Source organism: Erythrolamprus reginae, chromosome 2, assembly GCF_031021105.1.
Source record: "Erythrolamprus reginae isolate rEryReg1 chromosome 2, rEryReg1.hap1, whole genome shotgun sequence".
Classification (NCBI taxonomy): domain Eukaryota; kingdom Metazoa; phylum Chordata; class Lepidosauria; order Squamata; family Dipsadidae; genus Erythrolamprus; species Erythrolamprus reginae.
Window position 1 is genome coordinate 218,487,193 of NC_091951.1, and position 16,409 is coordinate 218,503,601.

At 42.7% G+C, this 16,409-nt stretch overlaps 1 protein-coding gene across 4 annotated transcripts in view; it reads left to right on the forward strand.

Moving 5' to 3' along the window:
* The first annotated feature begins 43 nt into the window (after positions 1-43).
* The window catches only part of TMEM39A (transmembrane protein 39A), a 28,557-nt gene continuing 12,191 nt past the window's right edge, over positions 44-16,409 (forward strand). Inside the window, exons 1-3 of one of the 4 annotated variants that reach the window (XM_070741884.1) lie at positions 44-200; positions 6,331-6,515; positions 9,180-9,402. In XM_070741884.1, coding sequence (XP_070597985.1) covers positions 6,403-6,515; positions 9,180-9,402 — 336 coding nt within the window. In that variant the 5' untranslated portion in view covers positions 44-200; positions 6,331-6,402. Of the gene's footprint in view, positions 201-1,090; positions 1,353-6,330; positions 6,516-9,179; positions 9,403-16,409 lie in introns of those variants that run through there. The other 3 variants (XM_070741882.1, XM_070741883.1, XM_070741885.1) reach the window with 3 other exon arrangements.

The window sequence follows — 16,409 nt, forward strand, 5'->3', positions numbered from 1 at the left end:
GCGCCGTTTTTATAAACGGCGTTTTTAAAGCTGTTCTCCCCATATTGGCGGGTGAAGAAAGCCCGAGCAATTAGCTCAACCATTACAATCCGCTTGCTTTCTGTCCGAACGCCTCGTTGAAAAAGTGAACCTGAATCGCGACTTCGACGCCTGGAGGTGGGGAAATGGGGCTCACGTTTGTCCCTTGACCCCCACGAGTGGTGGGTAGGCGCGCACACTGGAAAAAGTCGTTCTTTTGAGAGAATTCTCGGGCGAGCAGAGACAAGTACAGGATTACTGTATATATAACAAACTCATTCGCTGTTGTCGCCTTCATTCAGAACCTCGGTATATTTATTTGGACTTACGTGCTACCCTACTCTGGGCGGCCCACAGCCAAATAGACATAACATGCAATATAAACCCCCTTAAAATATTTTATTTATAATTGGATTTGTATGCCGCCCCTCTCCGAGGGCTCGGGGTGAGTCATAGCAAGTACAAAAACAACAATAATATGAATCCAATTAATACATTAAAACCACCATTAAATTCAATTAAAAAGAAATACAGTACAAAACAATTTAAAAGCAAACCAGCTAAAAGAAAACCATGCATGTATAAAACATACATGTATGAATGAGAATGATTGCTTTTAATGAATTTGAGTTTTAGATTAGTTAAATTAATATTGGATTTAGGATGCTACTGTGTCTTCGGAGAAGGGCGGCATATAAATCCAATAGATAAATAAACACTTCTCTGTGCATCGGAAAGTATCTGATCCTCTCTGCATTCATGACTTGCTATATCTTCAATATTTTGCGCGAGCGCGAAACACACAGAAAAGTTTCCGAAGTACTAGGAAGGAAAAAGATGTTTGACTTCCGCCGTGAACCACGACCTGGGAATCCCACGAACTAAGTGCTCAAAAGGCGGACTGTAGGTTAAATTACGGTTTGCTGGTTGTAATTGTGCATCATGGGAACGCAACCTCACGGTTTTTCGCGTTTCGGAGTTTTCCCACTCACGAGATGGCTGCCGCAACTCCCCCGCCCCGCCCCCCTCTCTTTCCCTGGTTGGTTAGCGCGCTTGCAGATACCGCCTTCTTGCCGTCGCGCACTGATGAACGCATCAATCCTCATTGCCACGTCTCTTCAGGGCAGCAGCATTTACAGCCGCCGCCGCCGCCACAGGGTGGAAAGGGCGACGCGGAGGAAATTGGGAGGGCTGCGCTACGCCCCCTCCCCGGCCTGGCGGGCTCCCCGGGCTGGCGGGCTGGTGGTGAAGGCGCCCCGCTCATGGTGCTGTTGGAGAGGCGGTGAGTCGGGTTTGAATGGCCGCCTCCTCCTCATCTATCTCCGTGGTGAATGGTGTGTAACCGAGACACCCCGTTGTAGCCAAAGCACGGCCCTGTGTCTTGGCGTAGTGAAGGCCGCCGTCGTGCTTTGCTTCCGTCGTTGTTGGTAGTCTGAGAGAGAGAGTTGCGCTTTATCCCGTTGCCCATTTAATCCGTCGCGTCGTGTTCGTGAACAGTTGCTCTATTCAGTTATTGGCCTTCCCACTTTCTTCATCGGGGCTTTTCCGTTCCGCAAACAATTTAGGATTTCCCTTGCTCTTTCTTCCCCTCTTGGGCTTCATTCGCTTTCATTCAAGCAACTTTTTTGTTGAGAAGAATAAAATATTATGTAGGAAGTAGACTGTCCCACCTGGAAACATTTAACTGCGTTTATGATCTCAGACAGTTTTAAGATTGGATCTGGTCAGTATTTAGATGTAGGACTTAATGTAAGTCGAGGGCTACGGGTTAAATTTGGACAGTGCATAAAAACCAGTGGCAAACCTGCTTCTGTGACATTATCAGGGCCTTAGAGGTAACAGGATTTGGGTTCCTTTGGAAAGAGATTTACTTCCGTTTATTGTTGATAATGAAGAATATTGCTGTTAACTGTATGATGATCTGCTCAAATTTCTTAGAAATCCAAACTTGCAAGATGTGGCTCCACTGAGTAGTGCCATGTGCATTGAATTGTTTGTATAAATGTTATTTGACCTGTAGACATTTGGGCAGAATAAATCTTGAGAGTATGAGGTTTACTTTTAAATACAGGTAATCTTCCAGTTACAGTAGTTCATTTAGTGACCATTTGAAGTTAACAAAAAGCTATTTTCTGTACAGAAATGTGCATGAGTGCTTTTTAAAATAGCATTTACTTTATAATAAATGATCATCAAATTAACAAAAGAAGTAATTTATTCTTAAGTAAATTTTGTTTGTACTGTGCTTCTTTCCTTTTCAAATACAAAAGTACTTATAAGCAACTTTTACTCCTATTTGCTTAACATAGCTGCCTTCATTATGGTTGGAAGTGCCACTTGAATGTGTATTATATTTAAAAATATAGAACTGACAAGCAGTTGGAGAGGGAGATACATAAACAAATCCATGTCAGGGAAGTATTATGGGATTCAGAATATTATAATACAGAATCTATAAAATTGAGATTGCAATGAATGTGAACAATGCATACCTGAACACATGGCTACCCTGAACCCTTATCTAGCTCAAGATTGGGCAGTCTCTTAATCTGGGTTCTTTCTGGAATGTATCATGTCCTCCCTGCGAAAGCTCTGTGTTGCCAAGATTCTCCTCCACTGTTTTTCCAGGTACACTTTCTATCTGACTTTCTTGATGTTAATTTTTCTCTTATTCCATTTCCACTTCATATTTTTAGTAATTCATACCTTATATCACTTGTTTGGGCTAATTTATATGACATTGCTGGAAAGATGATACGGAAGCAGTAGCTGATACAAAAAGTAGTGGTAAAGCTTCTTCATTTTGTTACGTTGTCTATAACAATAATAAAGCAGTCTTTAAAAAACAAAGTCTAGTAATTTGAACAGGCATTTATAGTTATTGACTTCTTGCAGCAAAAAACAGTCAATTTCAATTTTTCTCAGTGCAGGTTTAGTTTCACTTTCATTTTAATAGTGGGCTTGCCAGCAACCTCAATCAGCTGAGTGTCGGGAGTCAAAGAATCAGTGGCTTGTGCTAATCAGGCTCTGCTATTGTTTGGTGCAAGCAGGTAATTGCTGGCAGGCAGAGACCAAAGAATGGGGGTGGTTGGGTGGGGCATTCACTATATAAGATGAACCCAACTTTTTGCCCTCTTTTGGGAGATAAAAAGGTGCATCTTATACTCTGAAAAATACTGTAAGTGATTATCCACTAGGACTCCTAGTTCCTTTTTACAATAATGCTCTTGAGCCACCTATACTATATCTGTGGTTTTTCTTGCCTAAGTGTAACCCTTCCTTTTCACAGCACTGATGTACAGTTTATTGGATAGGACTCAATTTTCAAGTCTGTCAATATCTTCCTGGATCTTGATTCTATCTCTAAAGTGCCGGCTATCCCTTCCCGAGCTTGGTGTCATCTGCATATTTGATGAGTTTTCTTATATCCCTTTATGTAATTTGTTGAAGGGTACTAAGAGTCTTGGGGTATTCCACTGCATGCTTCCCGTCATGTTGATGTAGTTCCATTAAGAACTACATGTTGAGTGCAATTGTTTAACCAATTACAATTCCATCTGGTAATGATGCAAACTATGCCACATTTTTCAACCTCACCAAAGTAGGCCGTGGTCTACTTTGTCAAATGCCTTACTGAAGTCCACATGTATTACATTCAAATAATTTTGCTGGTTCACTAATTTTGTCACTTGGTCAAAGAATGCAGTAAGTTTTGTCTGTTTTTGACAAACTTATATTGGCTTTTAGTAATAGCTTTGCTTGTTTCTAGGTATTTGCAGATTCCTTGCTTGGTTATCTTTTCCAGGATCTTTCCAGCTATTGATATTGGTCTGTAGCTTGCTGAGTCCATTTTTCCCCCTTAGGAAAAAATATTTCAGAACCAGTTCTAGTGGTTAAGGCAGCATCTTAGAAAGTGGAAGATCATCAGTTCTAGTCACAATTTAGCCAAGAAAGTCAGCTGGGAGACTTTGGGCCAATTATTCTTTTTTAGGCCAACTTACTTCACAGGATTGCTGTTGTGGAGTCAATAGGAGGAAGATCTATTGGATATATTCAGCACTATGAACTATTTCTATCAATAATATAAATAAAAAATGAAAAGTACTGGCCATTAGCAATGAAGCTGTAAAATGGCATTGTACCGGGATATATGACACTCCTTGCCAGAACTGAATATGCCTGTCTAATCTGCTCATCAAAAGAGGGACTGGTAAAAGTTCCCTGCCTTCAGATTGTGGGAACAGACCTTTGTCATAACTCCCACCTTGTGGAATGTTTTTTCCCCAGAATATATGCAGTCCCCATTCTTGCTGCAATTCTGGAAACATGATTTCCATTTTTTATTTCAGTGTATTTTTTGCTGGCTGAGGGTACCTATCTTAGGTTTTATTTGAGTTTTTGTGATTATATTTTTGATTCGTATTGTTTTGATTGACAGTATGTTTAGTTTTCTTTTTGGTGATATTTTACACAGACAGACTCATTTAGAGGTTTTAAATACTATAAAATAAATATATACAAAAATATTTCTTCATTCTGTATGACCAGTTAACTCAATTAACTTCTTTTTCTATTGGTCACGTGCATCCTACCTTCTTCAGCTTTTGAATATTTCTCTCAATAAAGTGATCCCTCGAGTTTCGCGATCTCGTTCTTCGCGAAACGCTATATCGCAATTTTTCCACCCGATGACGTCACTCTCTTCCTTCCTTTCTCATCTTTCTTTCTCTCTCTCTTTCTCTCTCTTGCTTCTTCCTCTCTCACACTCTCTTCCTCCCTCTCTCATCTCTTTCTTTCCTTCTCTCTCTTTCTCTATCTTTCCCCCTCTTGCTGGCGGGCGGGCGGGCGCATCAGCGAGGAGCCGGGGTTTCCCCTTTGCGTGGGCGGCGGGGAAACCCCGATCTTCATCTGCTCGCTGCTGCTGCGGACAAGCGGCGGGCGGACAAGCGAGGCGGCGGACAAGCGAGGCGGCGGGCGGACAAGCGGCGGGCGGACAAGCGGCGGGCGCGGCAGCAGCGAGGAGCCGAAGATCGGGGTTTCCCCTTTGCGTCGGCGGCGGGGAAACCCGGATCTTCGGCTCCTCGCTGCTGCGGCGCTGCCGAGCAGATCAGCTGCTGGGCGGCGGAAGGAACCTTCCCTGGGTCTTCCCAGGTGCGGAAGTAAAAACACCATCTGCGCATGCGCGGCCATGGAAAAAAGGGTGCGCATGCGCAGATGGTGTTTTTACTTCTGCACCACTATATTGCGAAAAATCGAGTATCGCGAGGGGTCTTGGAACGTAACCCTCGCGATACTCGAGGGATCACTGTATACTATGTCTTTTCCACAGATCAAACTGAACAGAAGCACATTTTTATTTAGAGCCATTTTTATTTCTATTGAGAAACATTCAATGCTTAGAAAAGAGCACCATTTTACCATTATACCTTAAACATCCTCATTTTCTATCTAAGTCATATATTTGTTATTTAACTTTAGGTTGCAATTGGATGTCTTTTTTGTTTTTATTTCATGCATTTTTTTTACCAATGTACATATTATATCGTTTGTACAAACTTTGTCCCAAAGATGCTTTTTCAAGAGGCAATTGAATTTTGAATTGAATTGAACAGGTCACCTGAATAGTGCAAATGAGTGTAGATCCTTCTTGGAATTGCTGAAAGGACATTGTTGTAGCTGGAGATAGATGATGTTGTAACCCCCTCACTCTGTTGAGAGAGGCAGCTGAACAGGAATAGGACATCCTCTATCTCCAGGCTACAACACAGTTGTTTCCCCAGTTCCAAGAAGGCTCCACACTCATTTCCAGATTCATTGTGTGTATGTAAATCTTAAGACCAATGTGCATTTCCAAAATATGCTTTGATTATAATATGATAAAGCTTGCTTTCAGCTCTACATCTCCGGTCTGTAAAATATATCTTATAATGTAGAAATATTTTAATTGCATTAAATAATAATAAAATAACTTTAAATAAATAAACTTGCAACTTGAAATAGTTTAAACCTGTATTCCAAATTATAAATTTTATAATCTGAAACCACTGTCCTAATAGTTCTTTTGCCTTTAGTTTTTGTTGCATATAACAGTGAAATTTTGATATATTCTGTTTTAACAAATTAATATTAAAGCATAATATTTTAAAATCTTATGCAGCATCTTTTTAAAATTGTTCATTTATGATCTTTCCTAAAAGTATATTTACTTTTAATTATTGATTTTGTCTGTGCAATGTATCTGATGAATAGCTGTTTCATTTCCCTTTGTTTTAGAAGGTTCTGTGGCATAATTTGCTTTCTTCTCATTTTTAGAATTGGGAAATCGTTACGTAAGAATCAGGGCAAAAAGTGCCAGAGGTGGAAGAGGTGGATTGCTTCCTGGTCATGCCCGGTGGAAGGAGGGGACCCAGCCGGCAGCAACTAAGCCGTTCAGCTTTGCCTTCTCTTCAGACATTAGTGGGTGGGAACTGTGGCAACGGAACAGGTCTGAGAAATAGGTAAAGTCTTAAGTCTACCATTGTACTTCTAAATCTATTTATTCCCTGTTATCATTGGATATTTTTATGTCCAAAAGAGTACCAGCCACTGATAATTTGTCCATAACCTTGATTTTTAAGGGAGGCTTTTGTTATGATACCTTATTCATCTCAGTGTGACCAGAGCAGGACAGCCTTGATATCTGGGGTCTAACTTGCATGTTTTTGAAGAGATTGAAGGCTCCAATAGACAGGCAGTAATGTAAGTGGGCAGTTTAGTTTTTCAAATTGTTTCTGTTTTGGGGAGGGAGGAAAATTTATATAACTTTCATAGGTAGTTTGTTAATCAGTCTTTTAAAACATTTGAAGTTTTGCAAAAATAAAAAATAAATTAAAAACTAGGCCTCCTACAATTGTCCAAAGCCTATATATTCAGCTAAAACAACTTCTGAATTATAAGTTTGGGCCTGATGCAATAGTTTAGAGGTGAAATCCGGACCCTGGGCTCAGGCTGTTGCTGCTTAACACCAGGTCGGTCATAAATAAAGCTCCCCTCATCCAGGATTTACTGCTGGATGAGGAGGCCGACCTGGCATGTGTGACTGAGACCTGGCTGGGCCCAGAGGGAGGGGTTCTTCTCTCTGAAATGTGCCCAGCCGGGTTTCAGGTGTGGCATCAGCCACGACCCCAGGGAAGGGATGGAGGAGTGGCTATTATAGCCAAGGGGAACCTTTGCCTACGTAGACTCGCTGCTCCTGAGATACCGGGTTATGAGTCCCTTTTTGTGAAGTTGGACCTAGGGGTACAGGTGGGCTTGTTGCTCACGTACCTGCCTCCCAGCTTCATGTCAACAGCCCTGCCTGTGCCACTCAAGGAGGTAGCCGGGCTGGTGGTAGAATTCCCTTGGGATTCGTGGCCACCATGGACCTGACCCAAGTAGTTCAGGGCCCGACTCACGAAGGAGGACATGCTCCCAATATGGTATTCCACTCAGAGCAGTTAAGCAATTATCTGAATTTAAGCAGCTTAGACACCTTGCCTTTGTCATGGTCAGATCATTTCCTGCTATGGCTGGATTTTAAGGCTCCAATCCTCCCCCTTAGGGAGGTGGAACCGATTAGGAGTTTCCGCCCCAGACGCCTGATGGACCCATAGGGCTTTTAGAGGGCGTTTGGGGTTTTGCCGGATTTGCTTGTACACAGTTCAGCATAGTCCCTTGACCCTGGAGATCTCATTGGTTTACTGAGGAACTCCGAGGGATGAAACGCCAGAAAAGATGTCTAGAGAAGCATTGGAGGAGGAGTACATCTGAATCCAACCGAACACTTATAAAGGTTCACATGGAAATTTACAAAGTGGCGCTCAGGGCAACAAGATACCTATATAATGTTGCCCTGATTGCACCTGAGGAATCCCATCCAGCCGCCATGTTTCAGGTGAGTCGCTCCCTCCTTAATCAGGGGAGTTGACGAACCCTTGCAGGGTAGTACTGAGGATTTTAACAAGTTTTTCACAGATAAAATCGCCCAGATCTGGACAGACCTTGACTCCAATTGGAATGCAGTGTTGGCTGACAAGTCAGTCGAGTATGACTGTTCTATGACTGACTATGATTTGTTCTATCTTGTGAGCCGCCCCGAGTCTTTGGAGAGGGGCAGCATACAAATCTAAATAATAAATAATAAATAAATAAATGACTGCCTCGTCCTAGTCCATCTGTATGGGAAGAGTTTGACCTGGTAACACCTGATGAAGTGGACAAGGCCACTGGAGCTGTGAGTTCTGCCACCTGTTTATTGGACCCATGTACCTCCTATCTGGTTTTAGACAGGAGGGAGGTAACATGGAGCTGGGTCCAGGGGAGTGTCAACCATTGAGGGAAGGGTCCTTTCCGGCTCCCTACAAGGAGGCATTTGTACACCCCTCCTCAAGAAGCCTTCCCTAGATCCAGCTGTATTTAACAACAGTCGTCCTCTCTCCAACCTTCCCTTTATGGGGAAGGTTGTTGAGAAGGTGGTGTCACTCCAGCTTCAACAGTCCTTAGATGAACCCGATTATTTGGGCCCTCAGCAGTCAGGATTCAAACTCCCCCCCTCCAGAGATTCGTACTGCCTCCACCCTCCACGCCTTCCGGCAGAGTCTTAAGACTCATTTATGCCGCCAGGCTTGGGGCCATTAGATCCTTATTCCCTGGCCGATGGATGTGTGAAAGTTGATCGAATGGGAATGATTGTTTTTTATGGTTTTGGGTGTTTTTAGATTTTATATTTAATTAATTGGAATTAGGATGTTATGCATTGTTTTATTATATATTGTGAGCCGCCCCGAGTCCTCGGAGAGGGGCAGCATAAAAGTCCAATTAATTAATTAATTAATTAATTAATAGAAGCATCTGAAACCTAAACTATTGTTACTAGGCAAAAATGGCATTCCTAAATTTTCAGTTAATACATTGTGTAATGGAAATCTTAATCAGATGATGCAGTATATTGTCCATAAATCTTATGCCATAATGTTATTAATCTTTACATCTCCATATGATTGTTCATTACATTAACCTATGTTACTGAGATTTTAAAGATCTGTTGCAAATCTTTGGATCTATTGTAATCAAGTTAATAAAAATTTAATATCTAAATGCTAAATGTTGATGAACCAGTGGGTAACATTTTTTTTTTGTTTCAGGAATGGTAGTACTCTCAGTCTTTCTGCTCCTCCTATCACTGCCCTGATTACTCCTGAGCCTGTGAGGCACTGCCGAATCCCAGAGCTCCCTGTGGATGGAAATCTTCTATTTGAATTCCTCTTTTTCATCTACTTGCTGGTGTCTCTTTTTATTCAATATATTAATATTTACAAGACCGTCTGGTGGTATCCATATAACCACCCTGCCTCCTGTACATCACTGGTGAGTTCATCTTTGCTTATGAATCCCGAGATTAATGAGTCTCTGTAGTTAATAAATAAATATATATACATAATCAAGCACTAATCAGTACTTCCAATAATCAAATAGCATAAAAAAGGAACAATTGCAAGAACTTTGTATCTCTATTTTGTAGACAGCATTTATGAATTGTTAGTTCTTCCCCTCCACCCAGTTTCAAAGTCTCTCTTGAAACACACACTCTTTTCCATACATTCCACTCTGGGAGAGTTACAGTAAATGTGCCATTTAATGTTATGATACTAACATATGAGATAAAAAGAATGGTGGTAATCTATAGATTATTCATCCCTGATACTTTGTACAATTTGATTCATTTTGATCTGAAAAATACCTCCCTGCCAACATAGGAAAAATGTCTTGATATTCAGGGTTTTTAGAATGTTCCCTCAGATATGCATGTCAGAAGAAATTGTGAAAGAGCTAATATGAGCCACATTGATGTAGTGGCTATAATGCAACACTGCAGGTTTTTTATGTTGACTGCAATTTGACAGTTTAAATTTTACCAGTCTCAAGGTTAACTCAGCCTTCCCTTCTTCCAAGGTGGGTAAAATGAGGACTCAGATTGTTGGGGGCAATCTGCTGATTCTGTAAACCACTTAGAGAGGGCTGTGAAGTACTATATAAGTCAATGCTAATACCTTAAAAAGTGGAAACAAAATTCAAAATGATTTTGTTAGAATAGAGAAATAATAAGTTAAATAGAAATCCAAAGTTCCTCCCTTAAGAAATATAAATCAAATGTTGGGATATCTGGAGAGTACTGTGTTTCCTCAAAAATAAGACCAGGTCTTATATTTGGGGTGACCAAAAGACCCATCAAGTCTTATTTTCAGGGAATGTCTTATTTTATAGCCGCCCGCCCGCTCCCTCCCACCATCTGTTTGCCCGTGGCCACAACAGCTTACAGGGCTTCCCAGGGCAGAAACTTTCTGTCTTGACGGAGAAATGATGGAGACTGGAAGCTTTGTCTGCCTGCAAAAGGAACACTTTGAAATTGAGCTAAGCACATTGTGATCACCTGTTTCCCTGTCCCCCATGCTTCTGGCTCTGCTCCACACTTTTTGCCCTGAGGGAGACAAAGATACATTTGCTTGTAAATGGGGCGCTTTGAAACAGAGCTAATTGCTCCGTTTCAAAGCATCCCATTTGCAAGTAGGCGAAGCTTCAAGTCTCCATCATTTCTCCATCCAGGTGAAAAGTGTTTGGGCACCTATGGGGCGCTTGGGAACAGAGCAAAGCACCCCATTTGCTAGCAGATGAAGTTTTAGCTCCCGCTGGGTGAAAGGTGTGTGGCAGAGGCAGTGGCATGGGTGGAGTCAGGCAATCCCAATGTGCCAACCACTGTACCACCGTCTCTCAGCTTGCCATCGGTCATGCTGAGCAGGCACCCATGCAAACTGTCGAGGTTGCCTGCCTCCATCCATGCCTCTGTACATCTGAATCGCCTATCTCCCCTGCCTGTGTCTCCATGCTTGGACTTATCTGTGCTGCGCCAAGGGGTTGGCATTCTGCTGCTGGACACCATCGGCCCCTGCGTGCTCGCCACCTTTTTTGCCTGCCACACCCATCATTCCCGGCCTTATTTTTGGCATAGGGTTTATATCAGTCTAGGGCTTATTTTCCGGGTGGGTCTTATTTTCGGGGAACCACAGTGTGTATGACTTTGTAATGTATTTGTGAAAAATATCCTGGAATATTTGATTCCTTATTATGCACCAAAGACAAATTCCTTTTGTGTCCAATCACACTTGGCCAATAAAGAATTGAATTCTATTTTATTTTATCTATTCTATTAGTCAGCAGTGCAATATAGATAATCGAAGTCAAATGCAATTTTAGGTTGTGTTAGCAGAATCATCCCTTGACAGCAGAATATGATCAGGAAAGAAAGAATCACAGAGTTCTATTAATTAAGTTTAATGTTAATAAATTCTATAAAGTCAATAAATAAATAAAGCTGCCCAGAGTCTATAATGGAATCGGGTGGCATCCAAGTCATAGAAGATAGATGGATGGATGGATACAGAATTTTAGAAACTGAAAAAGCAAGACTTTCACTTTCATTTATGAATGAACTCATTATTTTGAATCTTGTTCCCAGAAGGTGAAACAGAAGGGCTTGATATCTTTTTCTCCCATAAGGCTAGCACTGATACATCTATCTGTTCTTGGTTAATGATATTTGTAATCATCACTTTTCTTCTCTTAGCCTGGATTCTTTTAAGCACAATTTCTGCCCCTTTATCTGATTTAGTCCTGCTCCATATCAAGAACAATGTACAAGTTTGAGCATCACATTTCAACAAAGGACTCAAACAGCAGGATTCGGAAAAGACTGAAAACTAAGTACAGTGGTACCTATACCTAAGAAACCCTCTACTTGCGAACTTTTCTAGATAAGAACCGGGTGTTCAAGATTTTTTTGCCTCTTCTCAAGAACCATTTTCCACTTACAAATCCAAGCCTCCGAAACTGTAACCGGAAAAGGCAGGGAGAAGCCTTCATGGGGCCTCTCTAGGAATCTCCTGGGAGAAAACAGGGCCAGAAAAGGCAGGGAGAAGCCTCCATGGGGCCTCTCTAGGAATCTCCTGGGAGGAAACAGGGCCTTTTACCCTCCCTGCGGCTTCCCCAATCGCACACATTGTTTGCTTTTACATTAATTCCCATGGGAAAAATTGCTTCTTCTTACAAACCTTTCTACTTAACCTGGTCACAGAACAAATTAAATTCGTAAGTAGAGGTACCACTGTATTTAATCTCATTTGATGAGATTAAGCATTTGGGCATTTCTAATCTTGAGAAGAAAAGACAATGAATGGAGGAAGATGGTAATGCTAGTCCTCTTTCAGTTAATTCAAAATCTTTTCTGTCCCATTTTAGAATGCAATAGAGTAGTGGATTTTATAGTACAGGTAATCCTCAAATTATAATAGTTTATTTAGTAACTGAAGTTACAATGTCATTGATTAATTGGCTTACAGCTGTTACAAATGTTGCAGCATCCCCATGGTCATGTGATCAAAATTCAGATGCTTGGCAAGTGACTCATGATGTTTCAGTGTCCCTGGGCACCTTTTGTGACCTCATAGTCTGGGAAAACCAGATTCACTTAACAACTATGTTACTAACTTAGCAAATGCAGTTATTTACTTAACAAAGGGGCAAAATTTACGTAACTAATTAAAAACTAAAACTACTTAACTTAGCAACAGAAATGTTGTGGTCAATAGTGGTCAAGGACTATGTATAGTATAGAAATAGACATAAACCAACTACAGTGAACCCTCGAGTTTCGCGTCCTCAAGGATCGCGAAAGGGCTATTTCGCGAGTTTTCAACCCGGAAGTAAACTCCACCATCTACGCATGCGTGCCCTTCCACGCATGCGTAGATGGTGGAGTTTCCCCGCCGGGCAGAGGCTTCCCTGGGTCTTCCCCCTCTTGCCCCCGTAAGACCCCAGCGGCGGCGCGAGCAACGGCGTGGGCGGGCGGGCGGCACGCGCGGGGACACCCCAGCTCGGCTCCCCAGCTGGGAAGCGGCCCCAGCAACAGCGTGGGCGGGCGGGCGGTGCCCGCGCGCTTGGGGACATCGCAGCTCGCTCCCCAGCTGGGGAGCCGAGCTAGGGAGTCCGGACCGCGCGCGCGTTGCTGGGGAAAGCGCGCGCGCTTGGGGAATCCCTAGCTCGGCTCCCCAGCTGGGGAGCGGAGCTAGGGATTCCCCAAGCGCGCGCGCTTTCCCCAGCAACGCGCGCGCGGTCCGGACTCCCTAGCTCGGCTCCCCAGCTGGGGAGCGGAGCTAGGGATTCCCCAAGCACGCGCGCTTTCCCCAGCAACGCGCGGGCGGTCGGGACTCCCTAGCTCGGCTCCCCAGCTGGGAAGCGGCCCCAGCAACAGCGTGAGCAATGGGGTGGGCGGGCGCGAGCAACGGGGTGGGCGGGCGAAGGGCGGGCGGCAGTGGAAGCAAAAACACCATCTGCGCAAGCGCAGATGGTGTTTTTACTTCCACACCGCTACTTCGCTAAAAATCGATCATCGCGTGGGGTCCTGGAACGGAACCCTCGCGATGATCGAGGGTTCACTGTACCTCCGGAACCCTCTTCTGCCACACGAATCCCAGCGGCCAATAAGGTCCCACAGAGTTGGCCTTCTCCAGGTCCTGTCGACTAAACAATGTTGTCTGCCGGGCCCCAGGGAAAGAGCCTTCTCTGTGGCGGGCCCGGCCCTCTGGAATCAACTCCCCCCAAGATCAGAACTGCCCCCACCCTCCTTGTCTTTCGTAAATTGCTTAAGACCCACCTGTATCGCCAGGCATGGGGGAATTGAGATATCTCCACAGGCTTATATAGTTTTATGTATGGTATGCTTGTGTTGTATGGTTTTAAATGATGGGTTTTTAGATGTTTTTTAAATATTAGATTTGTTACATTGTCACATTGTTATTATTATTATTGTTGTGAGCCGCCCCGAGTCTGTGGAGAGGGGAGGCATACAAATCTAATAAATTATTATTAAATATTATTATTATTATTATTATTATTATTATTATTATTATTATTAATTTAAATAATAACAAATTATTGGAAAAAAGCATTAAGAACATTATTAACTTGTTGCACCTGTACCTTTTAAGGAGGGCCATGGAACATGCCTGTAAGCATAATAATATGCTACAGGATCTGAAGCATATCTCTGAAAGGCTACTGTCATTGTCCTTGACCGCTAAGATTTTAGTAATTGCTTCTTTGACTTCACTGTCATATAGAACAAATTGTTGACACCACAGACCAGGAAGTATTTCTGTCTTGAAAGTTTCTTCATTTAAAATATGCCATATCCTTTCTATTAAGTGTATGTGGTTCAAACATTTTCAAAAAATCAGTGGGCACAGTGGTATGTGACGAGGATTATGGAAGGCAAAGGTTTCTGGTTGTGAAATGTCCTCAGATGCAATCAGTAGTTTGAGAGTTATTTAAAGATGTGTATTCAGATCAAGTGTGCATTGCATGTTTACCTATGGTTAACATTACTATAATTTAAAGTTATTTTTCTGACCTATGTGACATATACATATACTATACAATCTTTTGTTCAGTTTGTGATTTTAGTATGTTATATAAACATAACTTCATCAGGTCATACTTTTGTGGCATGAGGATTAGTTACAGGGTTGCATGACTCCTTTCTTCTGTCTTCTGACAATCGAAGTAGTCAACAAGAAAGGACAAAATTTGTTGGACCTCTGGCTCTTGACAAGTTAGATTCACAGCAGATGTCAGAATAATTGAAATCTCCCCATCATCGTGCTTCTTTGAAAGAAGGACTTCACCACTATTTTTTTTTTGCCCAGGTAGTCTATAATTCTCAGTTATTTTTTTGTCCTTTAATAACACTTATAATTATATAATTATAATACAGTGGTACCTCGAGATACGAGTTTAATTCGTTCCGGACCTGGGCTCTTAAGTCGAGCAGCTCTTATCTCGAACGACTTTTCCCCATAGGAATTAATGTAAATAATTTTAATTGGTTCCAGCCCTCAAAAAACTCACAAAGTTAGTCTAAATTATGCAAAAAGACATTGCAAGAATAAATGTAACTTTACTTATTAATAAGATGATAAGCTGAGAGCTTTCCTTCCCTTCCTCTTTTTACCCAAAACAATCAACATGGCAAACTTTTATTTTTATTCATTAAACTGTAGTTATTTATTCAACTTCACTGCCACCCAATCCTATAGAGGGAGGAAAGAAGGGAGGAAGGAAAAGGAAAGCAAGAAATGGAGGGAGGAAAGGAAGGAAGGAAAGGAAGAAAGGAAGAAAGAAAGGGTGAAGGGACAGGAACAGAGGAAGGAAGCAAGGAAACTTATGAAAGGGGAGAGTAACTTCACTGCCACCCAATCCTGTAGAGGGAGGAAAGAAGGGAGGAAGGAAAAGGAAAGCAAGAAATAGAGGAAGGGAAGGTAAAAGAGAAAGAAAAAGAGCAAGAAAGAAAGCAAGCAAGAGAGAAAGAAAGAAAATGAAAGAGAAATAAAAATAGAGAGGGAGAATGAAAGAAATGGAAGGAGGGAAGGAAGGAGAGAAAGCAAGAGAAAGAAAGAAAGAAAGAGAAAGAAAGAAAGAGAAAGAAAAAAGAATGAAAGAGCAAGAGAGAAAAAGAAAGAGAGAGAGAAAGAAAGAAAGAAAGGCAACTTCAAAGAAAGGCTCACTGAGCATCTCTCACTCTCTCTCTCTTTCTATCCCTCTCTCTCTCCCCCCTCTCCCCCCCTTTCCCTCTCTCTCTCTCTCCCTCTCTCTTTCTCTCCCCCATCTCCCCCCTTTCCCTCTCCCCCCCAAGGCCGGTAGCGATGTTTTAAAACAGCCGCGCCGTTTGCGAGCTAACTCCTGAGGTGCGGAAGTTCGCCTTTGGCGTTTGGGCCACTCGGAATGTGAAATTCAAAACAGCGTTCGGATCCCCCCACCCCCAGCAGAAGCCAAGGACCCCCAGAGTGGGGCGGCAGGGGAGGCGACCGCCTCTCCACTCACCAAGTGCCGGGATACGAGCCGAGAAGAGCCGGGCTGGCTTACTTTCCTTCCTTCCCGCGCTGATGCAGAGCCACTCGAACAAAGCGTCACGCCCCCCTGACGCTTTTGGCGGCAAAAGAGCCCAGCGTCGCTTGGGAAGCCGCCGAAAGCATCAGAGGGGCGCGACGCTTTGTTCGAGTGGCTCTGCATCAGCGCGGGAAGGAAGGAAAGTAAGCCAGCCCGGCTCTTCTCGGCTCGTATCGCGGAGAGGGGCGGCATACAAATCCAAGTAATAAATAAAATAAAATAAAAAAATGTCTCTCCTCTCCCAGCTCTTATCTCGAGTAGCTCTTAAGTCGAGCAGCTCTTATGTCGGGGTTCCACTGTATACTAAAAGGATTGCCATTTTCTAATTTCTGAATTTGTGTGCATTTGTTCATCTATGTAATCTGTTCCTTTTAGTG